At 41.6% G+C, this 27,147-nt stretch overlaps 1 protein-coding gene across 15 annotated transcripts in view; it reads right to left on the bottom strand.

Annotated features, from left to right (window-relative positions):
- The window catches only part of FRMD3 (FERM domain containing 3), a 382,586-nt gene extending 355,680 nt beyond the window's left edge, over positions 1-26,906 (bottom strand). For 3 of the 15 annotated variants that reach the window (XM_070495929.1, XM_070495931.1, XM_070495917.1), the window contains exons 1-4: positions 26,479-26,819; positions 25,070-25,424; positions 24,363-24,418; positions 19,679-19,803 (exon numbers count right to left, since the gene is read on the bottom strand). Coding sequence is in view for 7 of the 15 variants with exons in the window: in XM_070495917.1 (XP_070352018.1) it covers positions 19,679-19,711 (33 nt within the window). In the remaining 8 variants the exon portion in view is untranslated. Of the gene's footprint in view, positions 1-8,238; positions 8,522-10,386; positions 10,483-18,688; positions 18,834-19,678; positions 19,804-24,362; positions 24,419-25,069; positions 25,425-26,478 lie in introns of all 15 variants that reach the window. The other 12 variants (XM_070495925.1, XM_070495926.1, XM_070495928.1 and 9 more) reach the window with 11 other exon arrangements.
- Between the last annotated feature and the right edge of the window lie 241 nt (positions 26,907-27,147).

Raw genomic sequence — 27,147 nt, 5'->3', positions numbered from 1 at the left:
CTACCTTCCCAGAGGAGCAAGACCATGTTTCCCCGATCACAGCCAGGGACACCTAGCCGAGATCAGAATCCTCTGGAGGAACATATAGGAAAAGGGAGGGATTCCTAAGGGGAGGCCCCACCCAGCGTCCTCTAGGGGTGGGGTCACACTCAGTGGCAGGGCCTGAGAGACTGTTTGACCTAGTAGTAGCAGCAAAGGCCAGCTGGATCCTGTTTCCATTGCTTCTGGAAGACAAGAGTTGAGATTTAACTCAAAGACAGGTTCTCACACAGGTTTCTGGATGCCCAAGTGACCTTATCCCCTGCCGTGCCTGAAGGGTCCTTCCCTCCATCTGCCATTTCCATCCTGGCCAGCCAGGCCTTGTGCCTTCTCAGCATGAACCCTGACTCGCTGGCTCAAAAAAAGCCTGGAGGTCTGGAGGCGGGGTTGCATCTGCCAGACACTAGTCCTTTCCACGGGGACTTGAGGGAACTCCACCGAGGTGATCACAGTAATAAATAGAGTAACAATATTGACACGTTAAGACTTCGCCTTGCACTAGCTGCCTGGCCTTGCACAAGTAACCTAAGTCTCAGATCTCATCTACTAAGTACAGAGATACTAATATGTGCTAATAGGGTTGGCCCCGAGAACTGGAATGAGCAAGTAAAGAGCTCTGAAGAGTTAGAACAGTTAAATTTCTAACATTAGAAGTTTAACAGGTGTTACCTATTATTACCATTCACTTAAAATGCTAGACATCCTCTTTATTATTTTAGAAGTATCAATTTTCCACTCATATGTCCTTCCCTTCTTCCTTCCTAACAAATACATTTATTTAGTACCTAATATGTGCCAGAAACTGTGCTAGGCTCTGGAATACAATGAAAAGCAAAAAGAGGTAGAGTTCCTGCCTTCATGGATCTTACAGTGTAGTGAGATCACCAAACAGAAATTAATCACACAAGTTCATATAAATGTCCTGTATAACATTCTATGAGGGGTTCATGAGCTGGTTGATGGTGCCAAGGGAGTTTAAAACACGGGGATCTGGCTTAAACATGGAGGAGAGGGTCTTCCTCAAGCGTCTCTCAGGAGCTGATAAAGGTTAAGAGGTAAAAGGTGAGTAGGAGACAACTCGGCAAAGCAGGGAGGGAGGAGTGCTCTGGGCAGGGGAATCTGGGTGATGGGAGCAGACAGTGAGGAGGGAGGAATGTGATGCAACAAGAGGGAAAAGCACAGGGGGCACAGACTACGCAGATCTCTCTGGGGAAAATCAACTAGTTAAGCCTTTGGAGCAATGTGGACCCAGGAGAAAATTTAAAGTTAGGATTTATGTGTATGTGTAGGGTATTCCAATTTTAGTAGTATTATTTGAGTTTCCAAAAGATTACTGTGAATGAATTACCATGAATTAATACTGTGAATTAATGAGTTGTTATGATTTAATGTGAAGAATGGTTTAGAGGGGGATAAATAGGATGGGAGAGGCCAGTGAGAAGGTTACTGCAGGGATCTAAGAGAGCGATGACATCAGCAGGGAATATGCTGGTGGTGGCCAAAGGGAGTGATGAGGATGGATGTGAGTGGTATTTAACAAAATTCCTAACATTTGGAGATGGATGAGGTTGAGGATGGGGCAGGGAGAGCTGGGTGCCATGGATGACTTCATTAATTCTGAGATGGAACATTCTTCCTTTTGTTTCCCTCCAGTGCCCAGGAGGTCTAGGTTGATACAACATATGGGGTCTTTTATAGAGTTGGAAAAGTCAGCAGACCCGAAACATTTGAGAAAGGCCACTTGGGCTGCTGATTAGCCAAAATTAAAGAGGAAGTTCACCTTCAACCCTTGTCTTTGTTTTTTCCAGCTGCAGAAGTCAATTTCCGTTGCTCTCTGACTCAAGTAAACACCACTCCCTGTTACCTTATCCCTTTGAGGGTCAGTTCCACTTCTATAGTTTCAGTGGGACATGATTCTCACTGACAGTAGAAAGTTCGACACCCAGAGCTGCAGCTGTGAAAATACTTTCTCCTCTCCAGAACTATTAGTACCCCTGGGAAACACATCCTAGTGCCAACCACTCACTGGTCCTGAAGTGACCCTGTTATTGGAGGACGTAGTAAAGGAAATGGTATTTCCAAAACCCCAGGTTGCACTCTCTAGCATCAAAAAGTGTAAGCAATAAAATGCTCACTAGACTTACAGACCAGGGAGTAAACAGGGGCTGGATGCTCCCCAGACTGTCTCTGTGTGTCAGCAAAACATATCTGAACTCAGTGAAATAATCCAGGAGCAAGTGTTCTCCTCAGTGGAATAATTAGACGACACAGGTGGTCACTTTAGAAAAGCTAACTATCTTCTTCTGGCCTGCTTTAGAATTTCTGTTATGAACAAAATCCAAGGCAGATTTAAGAGAACAGGACAAAGACTGCTAGATGTTGACCTGGAACGGAACCCATGTTTTATTCATCTTTGTATCCAAGCACATCCACAGTGCTCTTCAGGTGGTAGATGCTCAGTGAATGTTGGTTGGTTCAAAGATTCCTCTATGTTTTCATGGAGTATTTCTATGGTATAGAGAGTTAATCATTTTTCGCCCCACCTGGTACAGGTGGATGCTTTGTGTACTCTGTATTTATTTTAAACAGTATTTAGCTACAAGGATGTAATAAAATGAAATAATAAGCAAACCAGTTCTAGCATGATTTTACATATACAGATAGATATACTTTCTGACTAGGTGCATATATGGATGCTCTCCCTGGAAAATGCCTTTGCCACCTAAATTGCACTAGATTGAAGTTATTGATGTGAGAGAAAGGAAAAGTAAGATAAATCTCACAGCTTAATTTCTAGACGGGATTGAGATTTAAAACATGAATTTCAGATGCTTCTCGTGTACCTGGCACAGGCACTGGTGGTTTCTGATTTGACATGATCCAAAACAATGGTTCTACGGTCCCCTGTCCTTTAAGCAGTTGGTTTGTTCTCTTGATCACTATTCTGTACTTTCCCACCAGCTCCCCATCAGGGCCCCATTCCTTCTGCTCTGTCCTGGTGGAACAGTCCCTTGACCTCCATTCTCGTACTACTCTAGTCTCACCTTCTCCTTGTTGCTAGATTACTCTGTTACCAGTTGTCAAGTTGTGGTTCCCAGACCAGCAGCATAAGTATTGCCTGGAACTCATCAGAAATGGAAATCCTTGGCCCTCACCCTGGACCTACTCAGGAAGGAACTCTGGCTGTGGGGTGGGGCCCAGCAATTTTGCTTCAACAAGCAGGTAACCTCCAAGGCGAGAACCACCGCTGTACATAGAGCTCAGTGCTGAGCATATCACCCCTTTGCCCAACACCCTTGACTGCCTTCCTGCCAACAACCACGTGAGTGTGTGTGCATGTCCTTCTAACCAAGCTCTTCCGCAATTGAGCATGTGTCCCTATCCCTGGAGGTGTGTTCCACACTGTCATCCTCATGGGTTACCTGCTCCTCCCTCTGCTCTCCTGCTTCCTCTGTGTTAATGCTGGGTCCTCTGCTACAACCATCCCTCTCCTCCCTCTCCTTGTAGAAACCTTACTCATTCTTTAAAGCCCACTTAATAACGTAGGTGAGGAAGACATTTCCTCTACCAGCTCTAGATTCTTCTGGTTGGAGAATGAATTAAATTCACATGAGACAGAATAACAGGAGAAAATTAAACAAAGCTTTATAACATGTATACACAGGAGAGGCTCAGGCAACTTGAGCAAGTAGCCAAAATGGCTGAAGCCACCATCTTAAATATCACCTTCAGCTAAAGACAAAGGAGGATGTTGGGGGTGGGGGGAAGTCCAGCATGGGAGATTACCACACAAGTACAGTAAACAAGAGTCAGGTTATTATGCAGACTTGAGTCCTTGCCTTCCACATTGCTAAGAGTTTCTAGAGATAAGGTCACCCCTCCTTCCAGGTACACAGAGGGAGACACCTTTACAGATGGAGATTTCCTTTGCAATGTAAATGTCTCTTAACAAAGGGTAAGTAAATTCTACTTTTCATCATTTCTTTCCTGTCTGCAGTTTTTAAAAGTAACCAGCCCAAAACAATCCTCATGCCAAAGAGATATATCTTGGGGTGACCAATTCCAGTCCCCCATAATAATATTTACCTAAGTAATTCATACCCATGCCTTTAAAACCAAATAGTACTGAAAGGTTTATAAAGAGCCACAACACGCCCTCTCTCACCTCACAACCCCAATCCTTCCTATCCCCCCAGTTCCGTTCCCCACAGAAACCACTTTAGCCATTTCTATTGCAGTTCTTCTTGCACTTACCTCTATTTATATAACTAATAGGCGAATACTTCTATTTAAAAGTAATTTAAAAACATTATCTACTAACTGCTTGCCATGGTAGGTAAAATGTGAATAGCTGAAATTCTGGTGGATAAAATTTGGTCGACACACCATTCCCCTCTTGACTCTTCTCAATCTCACCTCAGTTAAATCTTATTCATGCCAAGTTCATCTTGTATCTCTTAATGCATGTCCGACCTCCCTACCCTTGTATTACAGCCACATTTGTATGTGTGTCTCTCCCACCCCCACTGGGTGCTAAGAGCCAGGGAAGTCTAACCTGTCTTTTACTTTCTCTGACTTCTCCCAGGGCAAAGCACAGGGCCCAGAATATAGGTACACATGGAGTAAATGTGATCAATTTAACCATAAAGTAAAATATTTGCCTGATCTTTGAAGCTTAGTGGTGTGACAACAGTACTAGGAATGAGTCTTCCCTTCCTAATGTGGTTTTCCAACATTATTGTGGGGAATAGTAAACTGGAGTCAGGGGACTTGAGCCAGACCATCTTCTTGCTGACTTCTTCTAAGACCTTGGGAAAGGCACTTAACAGCTTTGCTTCCATTCTTCCATCTATAAAGTGGCACCAATAATATCCATGGGCAGAGTTGTAGGGAGGACCAAATACAACAGCACGTTATCAAATATAAGGTATTGTACTGATTCCTTATGTTTAAAAAGAAAAGTGTGCAACCCTATTATCTGGTTGCACACAGGGCTCTAAGGAACATTAAAAACAACTTTTAAATAGAAAACTTCATTTTTAGATTATCCAGAGGGTCTTTCTTCCAAAATAAGTCGAAGATTTTTCAGGGGAAATTATATTCTAATCGTCCAAAATTTGAAGCAAGAAAATTCAAATGTTTAGGGCCTTTCATCTATTCTTACTTTAACTTTTGTCTATTCTAACTTCAACCTTTTTTTTACATAATTATTTTACTGATGTCATATTAGTTTATAACATTGTGTAATTTCAGGTGTACATTAGGCTTTGAGGGGCCTTCAAGCTTAATCTTGATTTGATGGATGAAAAAGAACATCAACCAAAGGCACATTTTCTAAGCCCTTATCTCACCCCATCCATTAGAACAATGTGAGCTACTGTTCTACAAAAACTAATTAAACCTTAAATGTATAACCAGCTCTCAATCACCAAGGTTAATGGGACTACATGCATGCATAATTATATCTTACATCTATACAGTGCTTTTAACTTGTTCAATCCACTTTTCACTGTATTGTGTATAAAAAACACGAAATTTTTTGAAATCCACAAATAAAGCAAAAAAGTAACCTTAGAATCCGTAATTTCAACTTTGAATCTTTCCAAAGTTATTAGGACTAGTAAAACTGTCTAATAGGACTTTCATCGCCCTACTCTTTTCTTGACCCCACTTAGCTAAAGGCCAGAAATGACAGAAAGATCTGGAGAAATCTCCAGAGGAGAGGAAGCCAAGGAGGGAAGGAAGCCAAGGACCTGGGCCATCCACAAACTAGATCATTAGCTCCAAGATAACGGAGAATAATTGACTGCGTGAGGCCAGAAAGTCCAGAAAGAGATGAAAAGGCAAAAGAAATGACATGTGAGTAACAGCATTTACAAAGCCTGTCACTGTCACTCCTGCAACAAGTATTACTGAGCACCTACAGTATGCCAGGTACTTTCAACAAAGAGGATGGATACAGCAATGAACAACCCAGGCAAGACTGCTACACTCATGGAGATGACCTTCCTGAATGGTGTAGACAGACAACAAACAAGAACACAAACAAGATAACTTCAGGTAGCACTAAGCTCTGTGAAGTCCATAAACACAGGAATGTGATAGAGCCTTGGGGAGGGGATGCTGTTGTAGATAAAGCCACCAAGGAAGGCATCTCAGGGTATTTGAGCTGCAACCTAGAAGAGGAGCCCAACTTGTGCAGGTCTGCTAACCAGATGATGGAATGAGTGAACTCGCCAAGTATGCTAGAGGCAGGGGGCTCCAGGCCAGGCAGTTCCGTGGTTATTCACTTTGTGCTCTTTGGAGATGTTGCTAAAACCTCTCTAGGACCCCTAAATTATTGCCTCTACAATGGGGGTTGCTAATAATGATCACCATGACAGGTACTCTGAGGAATAATGGGTTGTTGTGTGGAGCTACATAAATGCTCAATAACAATCACAAAAACAACCTTTCATTAAAGTCAGCACCGTGATAGGCAGATCACACTTAGACACCTCAGCAACTGTGGAAATCAACATGACTGCTCCCTGTGCACACCAGCACAATCCTTTAAAACAGAAAAAATAAATGAGCCCATAGTCCTGATATTCAAAGTGGTTAGTGGTTAACTAACTGGAGAGAAAGCTGTTGTGTGAAGTATAAAATGGGAGAAGGAAGACAATGGCACATCACAGCCCAGCGCAGTCAGAGGGTAACTAGTGTATCAACTTGATGCTTGCTGGTACACACGTCCCCTACTACAGAGTGGTAATTTTAATTTCGTCAGGAAGAGGCAATGCCACCAAAAGCACCAGCAGAGGGAAAGTGGGGTGAGGAGCCGGATCAGCAGTATCTCTGGCAGCAGCCCCCTCTGGCCCTCTTGGCCTTGGTAAGCCTCCCTGGAGGGAGGACTGAGCAGTCAGCACCAAGGGGCCCTACCTTGGAAGGGCACCAAGGAAGTGGGGAGGGAGGAAGGGGGGGATGGGTATTGTATTTTCTCCTTTCTAGAATGAAATATCCCAATGCTGTGAGAGACTTCAGTTGTCTTCAAAACTGAGCCTCCCCAGAAAGATATGAATCCACCTATTAGCAGCTCCTCTTCTGTCTCCCCAAACCTCTCCCCAAACCATAACATTAAGACCACAAAAAATGAATTCTTTTTTGTGGGTTCTACCATCTCTTTGATATAAATATGCATGTGCCTAAACATTCTTTCCACTTTCCCACTGTACATCGGCAATCACATTGTGTAACACACACACACACACACACACAAGCACACCTCCCCCCCACCAAGTCCTTTGTTAAGCCCTGGCTCAACTATTATAGAGTGCCTGTAGAGTGTAGGTCAATAGCAGAAAAGTTCAAATTATTGTGCTTTGTCTCTGAAAAGCAGAAAGGAAAAGAAGAATAAAAACAGAAAACATTTATTTTAAGGGTGACTTTGCTCCATGTTGACTGAACAAGTCACTTTCCCACTGTGGGGCGGGGAGAATTGAGATGATCTCTGAGGTGCTATGAACCTGCAGTACAGACTTAACATTTTGAGGCTTGACTAGAAATGAGGGGCGTTAAAAAGAATATAGCAAGATAATCCTAGTCTTCAGGAGATTATGGTTTAAACTGGGTGGGGGAGGATCGAGATCCTCAAAAAAACCTAATTGATTTTAACCAAATGGACTAAAATGTTAAATACACTGGGATATTATATTAAAGCACTCTGGGTGAGCATGCTGCAGGGGACATGGTAAGCACTCAGTCAGTTTCCTGCTGGTAAGTGAGGCATTTCCACCTGCCAGCATCTTAGGGTGCTCACACCTGAACCATTTATTTAAGCAGACCATTTGTTCAAGTATTTTGTTTCCAAAAATAATCAACGGAGGAATCTAGAGAGAACTGTCCTTAAGAGATGTGGTCATCGTCATGGCAAAATCAGTCTGGACTAAGTTGGTTCCTTAGCAGGACTGCCTAAACAGCTTCCAGATCTTGTTTGGTTAAGTGTTTTTAATGCCTTGGTTAATAGTGGACTATCAGTTAGGTGGGAAATAAAGTCATAAGGAGGGAATGTACCTGCTCAGAGCCTGTGCTTTTAAATTAAGTAACCCATACTCAACAAAATCCAGTATCGAACCTCAAGGAATGTTCCCAATCATTGTCTTGGGCCCTTCATTTCATTTTGTGCTTTGTTTTTATTCAAGTCTCTATTTCTGTTTTTACCTGGCATTGACTTTCTTGACTCCCTTTCTCCTCCCAGCTTCTGGCTCTGTGCTCCCCCTTTGGTCTTGATGAGTATTTTGGATTTCCTGCTTTTCACCTTTGGCACTCCTTGGAAAATGGGTTTGGTTTATCTTCTGGCTCTTTCTACTTCTGGCTGATCAGAAATTTTCACTCTACTCATCCAGTTCTTGATCCCAGGACCTTTCCCTGGCTTTGACCCAACTCACTGGCATCCATGCTGGGCTTGACTCCTCCAGGTGGGTTCATGGGCAAGAGGAAGGATCTAACAAGAAAACAGGAAGAATACGTGACTCAACTTAAACTGTACAGGGCACTAAGGACTTGCTGGCTGTCCAGTCTCTGCCTCCTTCTTCCTCTGCTGCTTTTATCCCTCCTGTCTTTGACTCTTTCCATTTTTATTAAGTCTCCACCTTCTAACTGGTCAATCCTCTTCTAGAATCCCTTTCTAAGACTTCAATGAGAGTGAGAGTGATATCCACTAGCCAAAATAAATCTGATAGGCAGGAGAAACTGCTGAATCTCTAGTGTCTATATAGCACTTATAAACTATCATTTAACTATATTAGTTGGCAAACTGCTCTAGTTTTCCAAGGATTCAAGTGGTAGGTAAGTCAATAAATATCTGTCAAATGAATGCATGAATACACACTAGTTTTGTAGCACTGCATCAGGTACTTTAAATAACACAAAGTATAAGACTTGATCCTTGGCAGAAGAAGGACCTCTTCTCATGTCCATTCATAGGACTGTTTTGAAATATCACCGAGGGCCAGACCACGCTCACTATTTCTTCTATAACAAGAAGTCATCTCTTTTTGGTTTTGTGGAGGAAGATTTGCCATGAGCTAACATCTGTTGCCAATCTTCCCCCTTTTCTCCTTCTATCTGAGCTGCCACCATAGCATGGGCACTGCTGAGTGATGTAGGTCTGTGCCCCGGAACCCTGGCCGCCAAAGCAGAGTACACTGAATTTAACCACTAGGCCACTTGGGCTGGCCCCAAGAAGTCATCTCTTAATGTACAACCACTTCATATGGGCAAAAGGGAACGTGAGCAAAGCCCAGATTATGGCAGTAATTGACACCCGTGGGCTAATAAAGTCTTGAAGGTGAACGGGGCACTACTATCAGTGGGTTTTCTACATAACTGCTTCATGAACAGTAAAATGCATAAAAAATAAACAAGGAAAATGAACTACCACCCGTGTCAAGTCACAAAACACTGATAGTGCCCCAGAAGCCTCCACTCTCCTGTTCTGATAACCTACTTTTTGTTATAATTTTATCACCTTTGTAAACTGCTCCAAAAAGTTTAGTTTTACCCAGTTTTAAATGAAAATAGATTAAACAATAAAAACAACTGCATGCACATTCAACATTGGACGTGAAAACGAAAATTAGTTTTTTCAATAAGATATTTTGAAGTGTACAATTTCTATGGGTGATCAGAACATTCACTCATTAGTTCACTTTTATGTTTGCTAACTGCCAATCACTCTACTCTTTAATACCCTTCAAAAGCATTCGTCGCAAAGCTGCCTTTGGTCTTATACTAATGCTTTCCTGGAATCAATGGAACTACAAAGGAGACAGCTCCTCATAATAAAATGGATGTTGGCATTTCATAATCATCAATGAAATTATTCCTGATTTATACTATGCTTCAAAAACTCTCTTCCCTTGCTCCCTAAAGTCTGTACTTTCAAAATGGTATCTACAGCTTTAATTATACCTGAAAATAAACTTCTCTTATCACAAGATCTCTTTGATCATGGACTGCACCCATTATTATCTTCAAATACCCTATTTTTTAAAAAGCCCACTTATATCATGCTCCCAGAGTTATATTAGCAATGGTGTTTTTTAACTGTTTCTCTAATTACTGTTCATAATTATTGCAAATCAAAGTTGTACAAATGATTGGATGCTAGTTGAATTATCTATCAAACTGGGGTGAAACGGTCCTTTAAACTACTGTATACTCAACAAATTTAGAGAGTAAAAACTGAAATGGAACTTTAGTGTTTAGGTCTCCATAGAGAAGCCAATCAGATGCTGTAGTGTTAACAAGGTACTTCAGATCCAGAATAATCCTGCTAATCACACTTCTTCCAGATTAATCAACTACCATCAGTTTCCATGAAGAGGAGGACTTCTTGCGGGTTCCGGTGAGACAGGATTTGCTAAGGCAGACAGCAGCAGGGAAAACTCCTGGTGATAGGATCTGTTAGAGCAAAGGACAGAAGACAAAAAGAAGGCTGTATGCCTAAGAAGTGATCTGGACCACAAGTGCTGTAATTATAAGCTTACAATGTTGCCACACTGCTTTGTGAAACAGATTTTTGCTGTTTATTAATTATTTTTCCTTGTTTCAGGTTTGATATTTTTCATGATGTAATAAACAGTGGGATCTAGGCTCATTTTTCTGTGTATTTGGATTCAGTGAGTAGAGCGTCCTGGTTGAGTCAATAGTTTCATGTAGGGAAGACTTGAGAAACAATGGCAAGGAAGGTTAGGTCAGATTATGAAAATCATTCAAATGCTTATATTGGATTTCATTCTTCAGCAGTCATTTAGTGTTTCTTTTTTTTCTTTTTGTTTAAATTGGGAGCACCATGAGGAAAATGGTGCTTTTGATGGTTTCTAAGAGGATAAAGACCGTAGGCAGGGAGAGTAGGTAAGATGACACAGCAATAATTCAGGCATTAAGAAACAAGGTTAGACTCGGCTAGTGATGGGTGGCAATGGACTGGAAAGGAAGGCAGGATGGACACAGTATTATAAGGGGAGAATCTGGCTTCTTTCCTTTTGTTTTTTCAGCCTTTTGGGTTTAATATCATTCAACCTTCCTGATTTGTTTCACTTCCCATTTATATTTTCCTTCCTCCTTTGGTAACCTACTTTTTCTTTCCCGTTTTTCCCTCTTGTTCCTTTGCCTGCATTTAAAGAAATTATCTTATTACCTTCCTATATAGAATGATGATTGAATCAGTCAGGCAGATATCAAATGGTAGATTTGGGGAGAAATTAACCATAAGGTTAATTAACTGATTAGAGTACATTGCTTCTTTTAAAAAAAAAATGTTTTTACACCCTTTATCTTCAGTTAGAAAGAAGGATAGAAAACAGAAGAGAGGCAACGAGGGAACAAAAGAGTAGAATGGGAAGGGGAGGACCAGAGACTTTCATTTATTCATTCATTTAAGAAGGGCTGTGCTTCCAGAGAAAGAGACAGTGCCAAAAAAATAGGAAAACACCACACAATAATTTGTGTTATTGTAGTTGTATTATATATTTCCCCTTCTAACTCAGTTGCATAAAGTAGAGATGCCAGGATGGGAGGCTAAAGACTAAGGTGAGATGGGCAGTCTCCCTCCCTCCCTTATTGCCTGCTGCTTCTCATATCAAAAGACAGAGTCTACGTCCCTCTGCCTAGGCCTCAGTGACTGGCTCAACCAACAGAGTGCTGTGGAAGAGAGTTTCTGGGACTTTTGAAGCTAAGCCATAAGAAGCCTAGGTCTTTTGGAACATTTCTTCTGGGATGCTTTCTTTTGGAACCCAGCCATCACTTTGAGAGAAGCCCAAGTCACATAAAGAGGCCACATGTAGGCCCTCAAGTTGGCAGCCCCAAGTAAGATAGCCAGCATCCCCTGCCATCCTAGAAGTGAACCATCTTGAAGTCCAGCCCAGTTGAGCCTATAGATGATCGCAGTCCCAGCTGACATCTGACTGCACTTCCTAAGAGACCCCAGGAGAGAACTGTCAGGCCAACCACAGCCAACCCACAGAACAATAAGAGACAATAAAAAGTTCCTGTTTTGGGGCTGGCCCCGTGGCCGAGTGGTTAAGTTCGCACGCTCCGCTGCAAGCGGCCCAGTGTTTCGTTGGTTCGAATCCTGGGCGCGGACATGGCACTGCTCATCAAACCACGCTGAGGCAGCGTCCCACATGCCACAACTAGAAGGACCCACAACGAAGAATATACAACTATGTACTGGGGGGCTTTGGGGAGAAAAAGGAAAAAATAAAATCTTTAAAAAAAAAAAAAAAAGTTCCTGTTTTAAGCTACTACACTTTGGTGTGGTTTGTTACACAACAATAGATAATTTCTTTCATCCTTACATGAGACGTGAAGAACACTTCATCAAATGTTTGAGAGATTCATATGCCACTCAGAATGCATGCATATTTATAATCTATTTTCTTTATTTTAAAGATCACTTTATCATTCATTAGCCTTGAAACTGAAATCTGAATTCACCTTGATCAGAAATCCTAGGAAATGCTTAAGCAAATATTTTAAGCATTATCATATCTGGAGTACTGCTTCAGGATAAAATGATTATCAACGTGAAAAAAAACTGATGTGTAATTAGAAGATCAAGTTTAAATTCTAGCTCTGTCATTTATCACTGTGTGACCTAGGACAAGTTACTTAACATCTCTGATTCCCAGTTTCCAATGCTATAATGTATTTGAAAGTATTTAGTGATGCCTGACAAAACATACTCAATAAATTTCTACTTCTTTCTTTCCTATGAAAGTTCTGTGCTCATAAGTGCAACCATGTTGAAGCTCATCATACTCCTTCCTAAAACTGAATATTTTTATTATTTATCAAACATTTCCCTTGATAAATATTTCATAAGCTTCCACAGTTTTGCCTTTACTAGTGTGATCTACCGTACTTTCCCTGTGGAATAGCTTAACAGATTTCAGGGACTCACTCTGTTGCTAGATTCTCACAAGGGGGCTTTTCTGACGACGTTCTTTTGTTTTCAAGGACATGACCCTGTTTTAAGTTTTAAGTCTTGAATGTGGTTCCCTACTCTAGTGCAAATGTTAACAAGTGCATATCAAATAAGAGTTTTAAATCAGTTCATATGTTTACGTATTTAAGATATAATTGATAATATTACCCATTTGCTTTGATTTGAGATGCCAAGTGATTAAAAAAATTTTAAAATTGAAATAAATAGAAGCAAATTACCTTGCTTATTTGAATTTACCATTTTTGCATAAATAGGATGAACTAATTTAAGTTGCAGTTATCCTTTTAAATGACTTAACTGATGTCTGCTGAGATACTCAAGGCCACATGATTAGTGGAGTCATGCTGAACATCACTCTGTCTCATGGGGTTGAAAGTACAAGTGCACCTTGCAAAGCCTGGAGATATGATGCTGCAAGCTTGATCTTTTCTCTGTTAGTTTTTTTTTCTGTTTTGTCTCCCTCACCTCACTCTAGGCTGCTTTATGTTTTCCAGAGGGACACACATTGCATTTGGAGATGTTCCTCCTTTTTCAACTCTATTCTTATTTTACGTCCTGTGCACTTGCTCTTGAACTTACATCACAATTCTGCAAAGGAAAAGCTGCTTATTCATCTGGAAACTTATGGTAGGAATCCCAAAGACAGTGCTGTAATGGGGACTGAAGTTCCTTTAGCAAATCCTGCTTTTTGATGAGCCTTTTAAAAATCTGGACAAGAGACTACCAGCTAGAGTACGTGGAATCCATAATTTGAGAAGAGTGTTTTTCAAACTGCACGTCCTGACCTATGTGACTAGATTATGACACGCACTTAATAAACAATGAAACAAAATGGAGTAGATAATATTAGAGGGTATCACATGTAATAAGGGGAAGTAAAGTTTCATAAAACTTTTGTATTAGTTTTGTGTGTGTGTGTGTCTGTATAGTGGTTTATATAAAAATTATTTTATTTTTTTTTTTTGTAAGTTGCTGTCAAAGGAGTTTGAAAGCCACTGCCTTGGATTTAAAGCTATCTGAAACAGTTTTACAGTATACCAATTTGAAATGAAGCCCCAACAATATATTTAAAATATAAAAGTGTAGATAGCTTTTAGTTACATATTTTAAGGGGACTGGCAAGTTACTTTTCCTTAGAAGTCTAGCCTTGGGATGTCTGGGCGTTTTCCAAAGGGCCAGGAACAAGTTATCCCAAGAAATGGTAGGAGCCCAAACTCTCTCTCCTTGGGAGGTCCTGAGGTAACAGGATCCTCATCTCATCTGTGATGCTGCTGTTGCCCTGTGGCAGTGGCTGTTGGAAGTACTGTGTCTTCCCTAACCAGATCAGAAGGACCTAGTTTTCTCAAGGTCTCAGGCTGCCAGCAAGATGGCATCGCACTTCTCCCTCATTCGTGGGACCTGCACCCAGCCTGGAGAGCTGGAAAACTCCACCCTTAGCTCTGCTTTTTGCTAGAGAACCTCCCTTTTCCTTCCCACTGGGTCCTGGGAAGATGGGAGGCAGCAGTAACCATCACTTGTGTTTTATCCACACCAAGTGCGTCTGTTTTTGCGTGAAACCTGACTCAAGCAGAGGAGAGTTCCATCCCTGGAATTAGAAAATTAATTCTTAATGAGAGTAATGACCAATCTGCTAATGAGCTTTGGGGAGAGACGGCACATGTTCCTGCAGCTGATGGATGCCCCTTTTAGAGCATATATGATATCCTCCCCAGGTCTTCACTCAGCTGGGCTAATGCACTGCAGAACCAAAAGAATCCTCAGGACAGGAAGGGACCCCCCTGACTTTTCTGGCTCTTGCCTCCTTGACATTTTCCAATTTCTCACTTTGCATTCTACTCTCTCTGCCATTAAAATGGCTGTCTATTAAACTGATTAGTGGAATCTGCCATATCATATCACAACTTTTTCCATCTGCTTATGGTTTTTAATTTTTTTTCATAGAAAGCCCTGACCTAAATCCTTTACTCTTCTTTTATAATGCTTTTATTCTCACCTTACTTCTGCTGAAAATCAGCCAAACTCCTTCATCACTGCCCCTCCCCCCAATCTTCATCAACATTCTCCTGTTATCCAGGTTTTTTTATATACTCTCAAGAGGGAGTTAACAAAGATGGACTAAATTTTTACATAGGACCTTTTTGTTTCATGTGACATTTTCAGTAGGAGCTTGCAGACAAATTAACAAAGCAAGGTAAAATTGTTACCAACATTAGAATCTGATTTTAAAATATTTTCTAGAGTTTAAAACGTGGCATAAAGCAGATTCCTATTTAAGAAAAAGGGCCTCATTATAAATTGTCATGAAGACCCTGAGACTGTCCTACAAAGCAGTGCTATGGGAGGATATGAGGCACAATCTGAGTCACCCCAAGAGTTAATTTAAATGGAGAAAGTGCAGGGCTGGCCCCAGGGCTGAGTAGTTAAGTTTGCATGCTCCCAGAAGGAGGGAGGGAGGGAGGAAGGGATTAAGGAAGGAAGGATAAATAAATGCATGAATAAATAAATAAATGGAGAAAGTGAGATCATCTCCCAAAGCACTAGAATTGATTTTTCCCTGAGCCTCTCCTTAGCTTTAAATTCTTATAATCACAGAATATAGAGAAAGAAGATACTTGGTGTTCATTCTAATTGCCCCATTTTACAAACCAAGATATCAAGGCTCAGAAGCATAAGGTCATTAAGATAATTCAGTTATTTGGTTGGTTATTAGGACTAGGGTGGTTTCAGAAAGGATGCAGAAAAGTGAAACTATTTGAGAGCTATTTAGAGACTGTCATAATCAGCACTGACTGACTGGTTGGTGGTGGGATGAGACATTGGATACTAAGAGAGAGGGAAGATTCAAAGATGTTGCTTGAGTCTTTAGCTTTAGCATCTATGCAAATTGGAGGCATTCATTTTGAAGGAGGACATAGGAGAAAAAGTATCTGCAGAGAAAGACTGAAGTTCAGTTGAGGAGTGCTGAGTTTTGGGCACCTTTGTAAAATCTAAAACAATGTACTACAATTGAATATGCACGGGAGAAAAACCAGAAGACTACTGAGTTCTCAAAGTTTAGCAAAGAGAGTGTCTCCAAGAGGACATTATCATCATCCACAGCCGCTGTAAGGTCAAGTGAGACAAAGATGGAAAGATGTCTATTAGGTTTAGCTGTAAGGAAGTCATTGTTGACCTTGGCAACTCCTAAAAGAAAACAGAGGGAAAAAGCTCCTTGATATCAGACTTGGTAATGGTTTTTGGATATAACACCAAAAGCACAGGCAATGAAAACAAAAATAAACAAGTGAGATTGCATCAAATTAAAATGCTTCTGTACAGCAAAGAAAACAATCAACAAAGTGAAAAGGCAACTTATAGACGGGGAGAAAATATGTGCAAATTATAATAATAATTATAAGGCGTAAATATCCAAAATACATAAAGAAATCATACAATTCAATAGCTAAAAAGCAAATAACCAGATTAAAAAAATAGGCAAAAGATCTAGGCTGACATTTCTCAAAAGCTATACAAATAGCCAACAAGTTTATGAAAATGTGCTCAACATCACTAATCCTCAGAGAAATGCAAATCAAAACCACAGTGAGATATCACCTCACACCTGTTAGAGAATGGTGATTACCAAAAGACAAAAGACAAGTATTGGTGAAGATGTGGAGAAAACGGAACCCTTGTACACTGTTGATGAGAATCTGAATTGGTAGAGCCATCTGAAGACAGTATGAAGGTTCCTCAAAAAACTAAAAATAAAACTACCCTATGATCCACCAATTCCACTTCTGGGTATATATCCAAAGGAAAAGAAATCAAGATCTCAAAGAGCTATCTGCACTCCCACGTTCACTGCAGCATTATTCACAACAGCCAAGATATGGAAATAATCTAAATGTCTGCTGATGGATGAATAAGTAAAGAAGATGTGGTATATATACACACAATGGAATATTATTCAGCCAAACAGAAAAGACAGAAATCCTGACATTTGCACCACATGGATAAAACTTGAGGCCATTACACTAAGGGAAATAAGCCAGTCACAGAAAGACAAATACTGTGGGATCTCAGTGCAATCTAAAACAGTCAAACTCATAGAAACAGAAAGTAGAATGGTGGTTTCCAGGGGCTGCAGTGATGGTAAATGGGGCACAAAGTTCAGTTATGCAAGACGAGTAAGTTATGGAGATCTAATGTACAGCAATGTGACTATAGGTAACAGCATTGTACTATATTCTTGAGATTTACCAAGAGGATAGATCTTAAGTATTCTCACCACAAAGAAATAAAGGTAACTATGTCAGGTGATGGATATGTTAATTAGCTTTATTGTGGCAATTAATTCATAATATATACCTGTATCAAGACATCAAGTTGTACACCTCAAATATATACAATTTTTATTTGTCATTATGTGTCAATAAAGATGGAAAAAAGGCACAAAAGCCATGAACAGACATCTTACTGTCTAAGGATATACAGATGGCATATGAACACTGAAAAGATTTTTAACATCACCAGGCATTAAGGAAATGCAAATTAAGACCATGAGGAGATATCACTATACACCTATTATAACATAACCACAAATACAAAAAATAGTGGCAATACCAAGTACTAGGAAGGACAGGAAGTAACTGGCTTTCTCATACAATGCTGCTGGAAATGCAAAACGGTACTCCCACTCTGAAAAACAGTTTGGCAGTTTCTTAAAGAACAAAATATATACTTGCCATACAACACCAATCACACTCCTGGGCATTTATCCCAGAGAAATAATAATTTATGTTCACCTAAAAACCTGAACACGAACATTCATAGCAGCTTTATTCATTAAAGCCCAAGACAAGAAAGAACCAAGAAGTTCTTCAATAGATGAATGGCTAAACAAACTACAACACATTCACACAGTGGAATACTATGTAGTAATAAAAGAAACAACTGATACACACTACAACTTGGATTGATCTCAATCTCACATCAAATAGTCTATGATTCCATTTATATAACATTCTTGAAATGGAAAAATTATAGAGCTGAAGACCTAATAAGTAGTGGGCAGGATTAGCGAAGGTGTGGGAGAAGGACAGGTATGATTATAAAGAGGCAGCACGAGAGAACCCTTTGTGGTGATAGAACAATTCTGTATCTTGATTGTGGTGATGGTTACACGAATCTCCACATGTGATAAAATGGCCCTAAGCTATTCACACACATTGTACCAGTGTCTGTTTACCGGTGTTGAGACTATATTATGGTTATCTAAGACATAACCATTGGGGGAAACTTGTGAAGAGTACAACTGTGCTAATTCCTGTGAATCTATAATTATGTCACATAAAAAGTTATTTACAAAGTATATGTAAAAGCCAAAAATAATCTGAAAACATTTTCTTCTTAAAAAGGCAAGCTAGAGATGGAGAAAAAAGTTTGCAAAAATACATTTGATAAAGGTCTGAACTTCTTCAACTCAACAAGACCAAAAGAAAGTAAACACAATAAAAAATGGGCTAAATATTTGATCAGACACTTCATTAAAGGAGATTATAAATGGTTAAAAAGCAAATGAAAAGAAGTTCAACACTCAGTCACCAGGGAAATGCGAATTAAAACTCAGTAAAATACAACCAGACACCAACTAGAATGGCTAAAATTAAGACTTACCAGAGCATCTGTTGGTAACCAGAGAGCAGTGAGAACTCTCAGACATTGCTTATAGGCATGAAAAACAGTAGAGCCAGCTTGGACACTTTTGTAGCTTCTCACACAGTTACAGATAAACTTACCAGAAGACCCAGCAAGCCCAGTCCTAGGTATTCACACAAGAGAAATGAAAACACGTTGACACAAAAAATCGTTTGTAAATATTCATTGCAGCTTTACTCATAATTGCCCCAAGTGGAAAAAAGGCCATGTGTCCATCAACTGAAAGGAAAACAAACTGTGGTTCATGCACACAAGGGAACACTACTCAGAACAGAAAGAATAAACTAATGATTCACATACATGCATGAGTCTCAAAAGCATTCTGCTGAGTAAAAGAAGCCAGACAAACGACAGCCTATACTTGGGGCTGGCCCGGTGGCATAGTGGTTAAGTTCGTGGGCTCTGCTTTGGTGGCCTGGGGTTCATGGGTTCGGATACCAGGCATGGACCTAGCATCACTCATCAAGCCATGCTGTGGTGGCAGCCCACATAAAATAGAGGAAGATTGGCACAGATGTTAGCTCAACTAAAATCTTCCTCAAGTAAAAAGAGGAGGATTGGCAAAAGATGTTAGCTCAGAGCCAATCTTTCTCATACACAAAAAGAGTCTGTGATTCCATTGATATGAAAGTGGAGAAAAGGCAAAACTATTGCAATAGAAAACAGACCAGTGATTGTTCTCAGGCATCAGAGAGGTAGGGGTGGAGGGAGGGGACTTACCGTAAAGGAGTACAAGGATCTTTCTGGGATGACGGAAATATTCCAAATCATGATTTTGATAATGGTCATCTATTATATCATTTTTGAAACCTCACTCACTTGTACACTGAAAAGTGCTGAGTTTTATTTTCTCTTATACACACCTCGACAAAACTGGTTAATAGTTAAAAAAGAAAAAGCAAAATCTGCAGACTAAAGGGAGTCACATGGTAAGGTCTGCTCACCCACCGAGACAAGGCCACTGTAGTTCTCCAGCATCATCACATCTCTGTACAGGGTCCTCTGTGCAGACTCCACCTGCTGCCACTCCTCCTGGGGAATTCCGCAGTCACATCCTTGAATGACACTGATACCTGCGATAGCACATTTCTATTCAATGTGAGGGTCCAGAAGCAGTGACATAGAGAACACTTTTAGAAACTAAGTCTTACTATGTTTACTGTTTACAATTTAAAACAAAATGCTATAAAGGATGACCATCACGGGGCCCTAATTCTGTCTTATACTTTGAGGAGACGTACATCATCAGTAAAAAAAAAAAATTATTCTCATGCCGATTTATTTATATTTATTTTTATTTTATATACGTATATTGTCGCTTAATATAATAATGAGAAACCTTAATGCCTTATTTTTTTAGGTAAAGTTATTATAAACAGGATTCTTGTATATATTTCCCATACACCAATGGATTACGCTGAGCACTCTGCAGAGTATACACACCCCAGCCTGGAGATCTCTTCTGGGTAATAGGAAACCAGCAGGAGACGCATGTAAGCCCAGGGAGGCATTAAACATCACTGGAGTTTTATTTCAGGAGCAATGCTCTAGAACAGGATTTCCTCAACATGGCATTACCAACACTGTGGACCAGACGATGCTATTTTTGTGGAAGACTGTGCTGTGTATTTTACGATCTTTTTCAGTATCCCTGTCTTCTACTGATTGGTTGCCAGCACCATCCCCAGTTGTGACAATCAAAACTATCTCCAAACATTGCCAAATGTCTCCTGGGGAGGAAAACTGACTGCAGCTTGCAACCACTGCTCTACATGAATAGTGGACAAGGTCTTAAGCAGCAAAACAAAAGACCTAATTTAAGAAATTATGATATTAAGGCAAAGCAACAAAGATAAAGAATGGGAAACTAATTCTTACAGAAAACAAAATCTGGTCATCATTTTCTTGTGCAACTACACACAGAGATGCTCCACAAGCAAATGGGTGGATGCTGATGCCATACACAGAGACCAAAAGAATAAATAAGAGTCAGAGGTTGGGTCACGGTGAGGCAGATGTTTTTCATTTGTACCCAAAATGCTGGTAGAACATACAAATGGAATTATTTATTTCACTATTATTGCATGCTTTTGAAACAGAGAGGGAGGTCTAAAACAAAAATTAGAATTTAGGAGACATTAGTCATTTAGATGGCAACTGAAGTCATCAGAGAAAAAGGCCTGGTTGAGAAAGGACATAGAAACTGAGGAGAGAAAAGGCACTAAATACAGAATTCAGGGAAATAGCAAAATTGAAGAGGCAAGCATAAAATGAACAGGCCATGAAGGGTGAGAAAGAATTTCTAACTGGTGGAATGAGAAAGCATAAAGATTAAAGTACTGGAAATTAAGAGAAGAGAGATTTAGAAGCATTAATGACTCCTCTAGTTCAAGGGAACAGCCTGGGCACAGACATTTACATCCCCTGCCTCCATAAACACACTCAGATAAAATACAAAACCTACTATAAAAGTACAACAAAAAAGGATTGCAGAGAAACATCCCAGAAGGCTACCCGAAAAGTTGAACAAATTTTGGAAGACAGAGGGTAAGGTCGTATTAGATAACAAAGACAGGACAATGTAGCCCACAATCTAATGCAAACAGAGAAGTGGGCAAGAAGGAGCAAGGCACTGATGAGAACCCAGAAAGAAGTCCAAGCTTCAAGTGAACAAGACCTGGAACAAAGTGTGTGGTGGGAAGAACGATTAACAGAGTAAACTTCCCGTTTGAACACAGGCGATATCATTCAAATGAGCAAGGAAAGGCTGGAGACTAATGTCACAGGGATAGCTGGAGGCCACCTGGGAAAAGATAGTCAGATCTCTCAAGCCAGAGCAGGATAAAATAAAATGCATTCAAGATTGAAATGCAAGAAATAAAATCACATTCTAGAGGACTACACAGAAAATGATTTTACAACGTTAGAGTGGGAAATGCCCAACTATGACTGAAAATCCAGGAATCAGAAAAGAAAAAGATGCTAAATTTGACAACATAAAAATCAAATGCCAGGGCTGGCCCGGCAGTGTAGTGGTTAAGATCGTGCGCTCCACTTCAGTGGCCTGGGGTTCACGGTTTCAGATCCCAGGCACAGACCTACACACCGCTCATTAAGCCACACTGTGGTGGCAGCCCATATAAAATAGAGGAAGATTGGCACAGATATTAGTTTAGGGACAATCTTCCTCAAGCAAAAAGAGGAAGACTGGCAACAGATGTTAGCTCAGGGACAATTTTCCTCACCAAAAATAATAATAACAAAAAAAACTTTTGTTAAATCGTGAGCAAGATAAAAATACAAAAAACTGCAGGAATATTGTACAATTTATTTCACAGAAAAAGGGCTATAAGGGTATACTGGATACAGTCATTAAAATCAGCACATAAATATGAGAATGGATAAGGGATAAAGTGTTCAACAACAAAGAACTATAGTGAACTATCAACAAAAAACAACGATGCCCCACCTATTCATGAGAAGAGCAAAGCTTACAGAACTAAACTGAGATCAGTTGTAAGTCACACTGGTGAAAATCCAAAGTTTGATGCACACTCTATTTGCAAGGTTGTGAGGAGGAAACACACTCCCCCAGACTCTTGGCTCTACCTTCAATCACACCCACAACCCAACCACTTCAAAGTTAACTAACGGCCTTATGATCATCATTCCTTGCTAGGACTACAGAAATGGCCTCCTACATTGTATCTACTTCCAGGACTGCCCCACTAGAGTCTATTTTCAAACAGCAGACAGAATTATTCTTTTCAACTCTAAGTCTAAACTCTCCTTTTGACTCAGAAGGATAAAAACCTAAACCCTCTGTATTACCGAACTAAATGGAGAGAGATACTGTGTTCATAAACTAGAAGACTCATGATCAGGATGTAATTTCTCCCCAAATTGATCTATACTACAAATTCTCCGAGTCTGTGCAATGAAAACCAAAATCTCAGCAGATTCTTTTGAGATAAGAAAGCTGATTTTTAAAACATTCTGTAAAGATTCAAAGGACCTAGAATATCCAAAACAATTTTTAAAAAAAACAAAGTTGGAAGACTTTCATTACCTGATTTCAAGACTTACTGAAGAGACACTCATCAAGACAGTGTGGTATTAGCAATAGGATTAACACAGACCATCAGAAGTGAACAGGGGCCAGCCCTGTGGCTGAGTGGTTAAGTTCACGCACTCCGCTTTGGCAGCCCAGGGTTTTGCCAGTTTGGATCCTGGGAGTGAACCTAGCGCTGCACACCAGGCCATCCTGCGGCAGCATCCCACACAGCGCAACCAGAGAGACCTACAACTAGAATATACAACTATGTACTGGGGGGCTTTGGGGAGGAGAAGAAAGAAAATAAAATTGGCAACAGTTGTTAGCTCAGGTGCCAAGCTTTAAAAAAAAAAGACCAGTCTACCAGCCCAGGATTCCCTCTACGACAGAAGCACCAAATGCACCATCAGGGATGGCAAAGTTAAAAAAAACAAAGAAGACGTGAACAGAGTCTGAAACAGACCATACCTACGTTGCTGGTTGATTTCCCACAGAGGTGCCAAGGTAATTCAATGGAGAAAGGATAGTCTTGCAGCAAATGGTGCTGACAAGGGGGCTGTGCAGAGCTAGAGAGCACAATATGGCAAGGGCCTGTTCCTCTACTCCCGATGTTTACAGTCCACTGCCAGCACAAAATATCAAGACCCCCAATACTGAAATTCTAGGGTTCAGATTGAACCAACTAGAACACATTTTGTCCTTTTCTGATTAGCAGCTTTATACTAAAACAGAATTTAAAAGCTGATCAGAAAAGAAAATTATGGATACAATGGATAAAAGACTGAAACCTTAAGAGAATAATATCAATCAATTCATGAAAATACACTGAAAAACATACATAAAAATGAACAGTTTTCTATGAAAATGTAATGACCAAAGTCATACCAAGAAAAAAATACAAATCTGGTATAGCCTTATGATGAATAAATTAATCAAAATCTTCACACAGAAAGTCTTCATAAGGCTCAAATTTACAGGTGAGTTTCACAAAAGCTATATGTAACACAATTTCCTTATCTAAATTATTAGAAAAGAAAAGGAGCAGAACCATTTTCTTTTATGAGACTGTGACCTTGATACCATAATTGAACAGAGAAACTAGAAAGTAGAGTCTAATCCGACCTGTGGATACAGAAATAAAAATCCTAAATAGAATATTAGCAAAAAGCCCTAGGAAAATATGTAAGAAGCAACTTACCACACTTAACAACTAGGGTCTATACAGGAATTCAAGCTCATATTAGAAAATCCATTGTACCGTTTACAGTATCCATAGATAGAAGGAAATAAACTATAGCTTTACTCCAATAGCTGCACAAAGGGAATCAATATAATGCATTGCAGTCATGACTAACATGAAATCTCAGCAAACTGGTGCCCGGAGGGAACCTACTTACCCTGACAAGGTCACTTACAAAAGCTGACAGCAAACATCATAGTTAATAGTCAGACAGGGTATATTTTCCCTCAAGATTGACTTGATCTATTTCTATTTGTCCTTTTTCCATTTCATGCATGGATCCTTCTAAACCTATAAATCCCTTACAATACAAAGTGGGGAATGGAGAAAGCGCTCACCTGAGGGACGTTCACTTTCTGTGGCTCCTGGGCGAGTGTAGAGAACTGTGGCTCAGCTAAGGGGACAGAAAGAAGACAGGGGTCCTGAGATTTGACCTGCCACAGCTCCTAGAGTCACCTCCCCACATCTCAGCACCTCAGCTGGGGATCATCCTCCCCTAGACATAGGGCCATCTGTGCCTGGAAAAGGCATGAGGAGGATGACAGACAGGTGGCACCACCTGTCTTTGTGTGACTCTGAAATGATCATCTGCAGTTTTTTAATGAATGAATATAAACTTTTCTTGATTGATTTAATAATAATGCACGGGGGCCAGCCCGGTGGCGCAGCGGTTAAGCGCGCATGTTCCACTTCGGTGGTCTGGGGTTTCCCAGTTCAGATTCCGGGTGCGGACATGGCACTGCTTGGCAAGCCATGCTGTGGTAGGCGTCCCACATACAAAGTAGAGGAAGATGGGCAGATGTTAGCTCAGGGCCAGTCTTCCTCAGCAAAAAGAGGATTGGCAGCAGTCAGCTCAGGGCTAATCTTCCTAAAAAAAATATTAATAATAACGCATGGGTCCTTCTAACAGCAAGAAATAAAAACAACAGATTAGTTGAATTAAACTACACGAAAGGATAAGACACCATTCTTTCATTAAAATTAACTTAGAAGAAAAATAGTCAGTATACATCATTTATCTATTTTTCTCAGTAATACTGTTCACCTCTTGGTACAGACAATTCACAGAAAAGAGATGGGATGCCTGAAGGCAGGAACTTTTTTAATTGTTCGTTTCAGCAGGGATGTATTCCTCAGAAGGCCCCTTTGATAAGATACTTTTGGTGACTTATTTATGAGAGAGGGAACTGCAGTTTTCCTTCTGACTCTGTCACAAATCAGGTTTCCCTGGACAAGTCACTGAAACTTTCAGGCCCAATGTCTTCAAAGTTTTCAAGAGAGTTGCAAGTAGATGACTTTGGAAAATCCTTCAAGCATCATTATTCTGGGATCCTGCGAGGTCAGGATGATGTCATTAATGTCACATGTGGTGATGGACACGTCTGACAGCAGCGCAGCCTCTGTAAAGAGCAGGGGCCATTTAAGGGGACCAGAGCCAGAACCCCCGCCCTCTGCCTGGTTGTCCCTGTCCCCCGGACCTCGCCCTCACAAGCTCCCCAACAAAGCAGCCTTTCCTGAGCAGACTGCCCCTGGGCCACCCCAGCTCATCTGCTCTTCTCAGGGACGGCCCAAACCCCCGACTGTCACATGGTGTGGTGGCTCCTGAAGGTGGCATCATCACCAAGTCTGGCTCATTTTGGGCAAGGAGATCAGAACGGCTTCTGACCTTGCAAATCTAGGACCTGCTCTTTCTGGGCTCTTCTGTCTCCGCTCTGAAGCTCTGGAGAGAGGTCTAAGGTCAGAGGGGTGCTCTCCTCCAGGTAAGACGCCTGCACAGAGGCCCCTGCTTCCTGCCTCACAAGGGTTGCTATGTTGAAAGAAACTGGCACGTGGATCTGGGAAATAAATTCACTTTAGAGGCCAAAGACTGACTCTTAAAATTCACTATAATATCAGACTTAAAGGACATCTTGTCAGTGCAGAAGGGGCCAGGCCTGTCTGTCTGACCCAAGGGACCTGAAGAGACACTAGAAACCCCAGGGTACATGTGACACATGTTGGGATTCCATCCACATCCCTTCCCTTACATCCCTGGGGATGTGGGGACAGGCCACGGTCCTAAGAGCTAGGAAGGCCGCAGTGCCAGTCTTGGGCAGGTGTGACATCAGACAAAGCCTGAGGCTGAAGGGAAGCCACCTGCCCTTGAACCCAAATCCCGCGCTGCGACCTCCTGACCGAGCACATCGGCCACTGACCTGAGCCTCGGCTGCTGGGGAAGCGGTCGTGAGGGCACATCAGGCCATCCAGCGACACCAACAAACTGACTTCCAACTACGGCAGCAGCTGTCCCTTACCCAGGGCTTCCTACCCGGCCCTCGCCTAAATACTGTACAACGATGACTCGGACCTCAAAACGACGCCGTGAGACGGCGCTATCAATCTCACGCCCACATGAGCACGCTGACCCAGGCCCTTCTGTCGCCCCTGCTCGGAGGTGACAGAGCCGGGACTGACTGGGCCTTTCGGGCTCCGGAGCTCGGCTGCCCCGCAGACTCGGGCCCCGTCCGCGTTTTAACCGGCCTCCCGCCGCCGACGTGGGCTTTTCTGGGGTCGGGCTGCAGGAGAGCCGGGCACACGGTCCCCGCACGCCCGGGCCGCCCCAGCGCCCACTCCTGACGGGCTCCGCCGCACCTGCGCCCCGGGAGCCCGAGGTCCCCCACCGGCCACCCCGCCGAGGTCCGGCCTGGGCACACACATGGCGCTGGGGGCGACGGGGGCCCCAAACCTCCCGCCCTTAGGGTTCCCCCTCACTCTCACCCCAGGCGCGCCGTTTACTTTCTGAGGAGACTCAGGCAACTTACGGTAACCGCGGAGTCTGGAGAAGACGAGGGAGGAGGCGGGGCTACGGCTGCACATGCGCAGAGGGGGCCCGGACTCCCCTTCCCAGTGCCGCGCGGTGAGCCAGAAGGATTCAAGACTACATTTCCCATAGGCCTCGGCGCCCCTTTTGAGGTTGTTCTCTCAGCGCCTCCGCTTTTCAGAAAGCTGGAGAATGATGTGCTCTCTGAGCCGTAGCCCGAAGAAGTTAAGGGTTAAACCTGAACTGTGCCACTAAATGCGAAGGGTGGTCCTCTATTGGCTCATGATTGAAATAGCATTTTTTTGTGAGTCAGTTGTAGACAG

This window comes from Equus asinus, chromosome 23, assembly GCF_041296235.1.
Source record: "Equus asinus isolate D_3611 breed Donkey chromosome 23, EquAss-T2T_v2, whole genome shotgun sequence".
NCBI lineage: Eukaryota > Metazoa > Chordata > Mammalia > Perissodactyla > Equidae > Equus > Equus asinus.
This window is presented reverse-complemented; position numbering and strand designations above follow the sequence as displayed.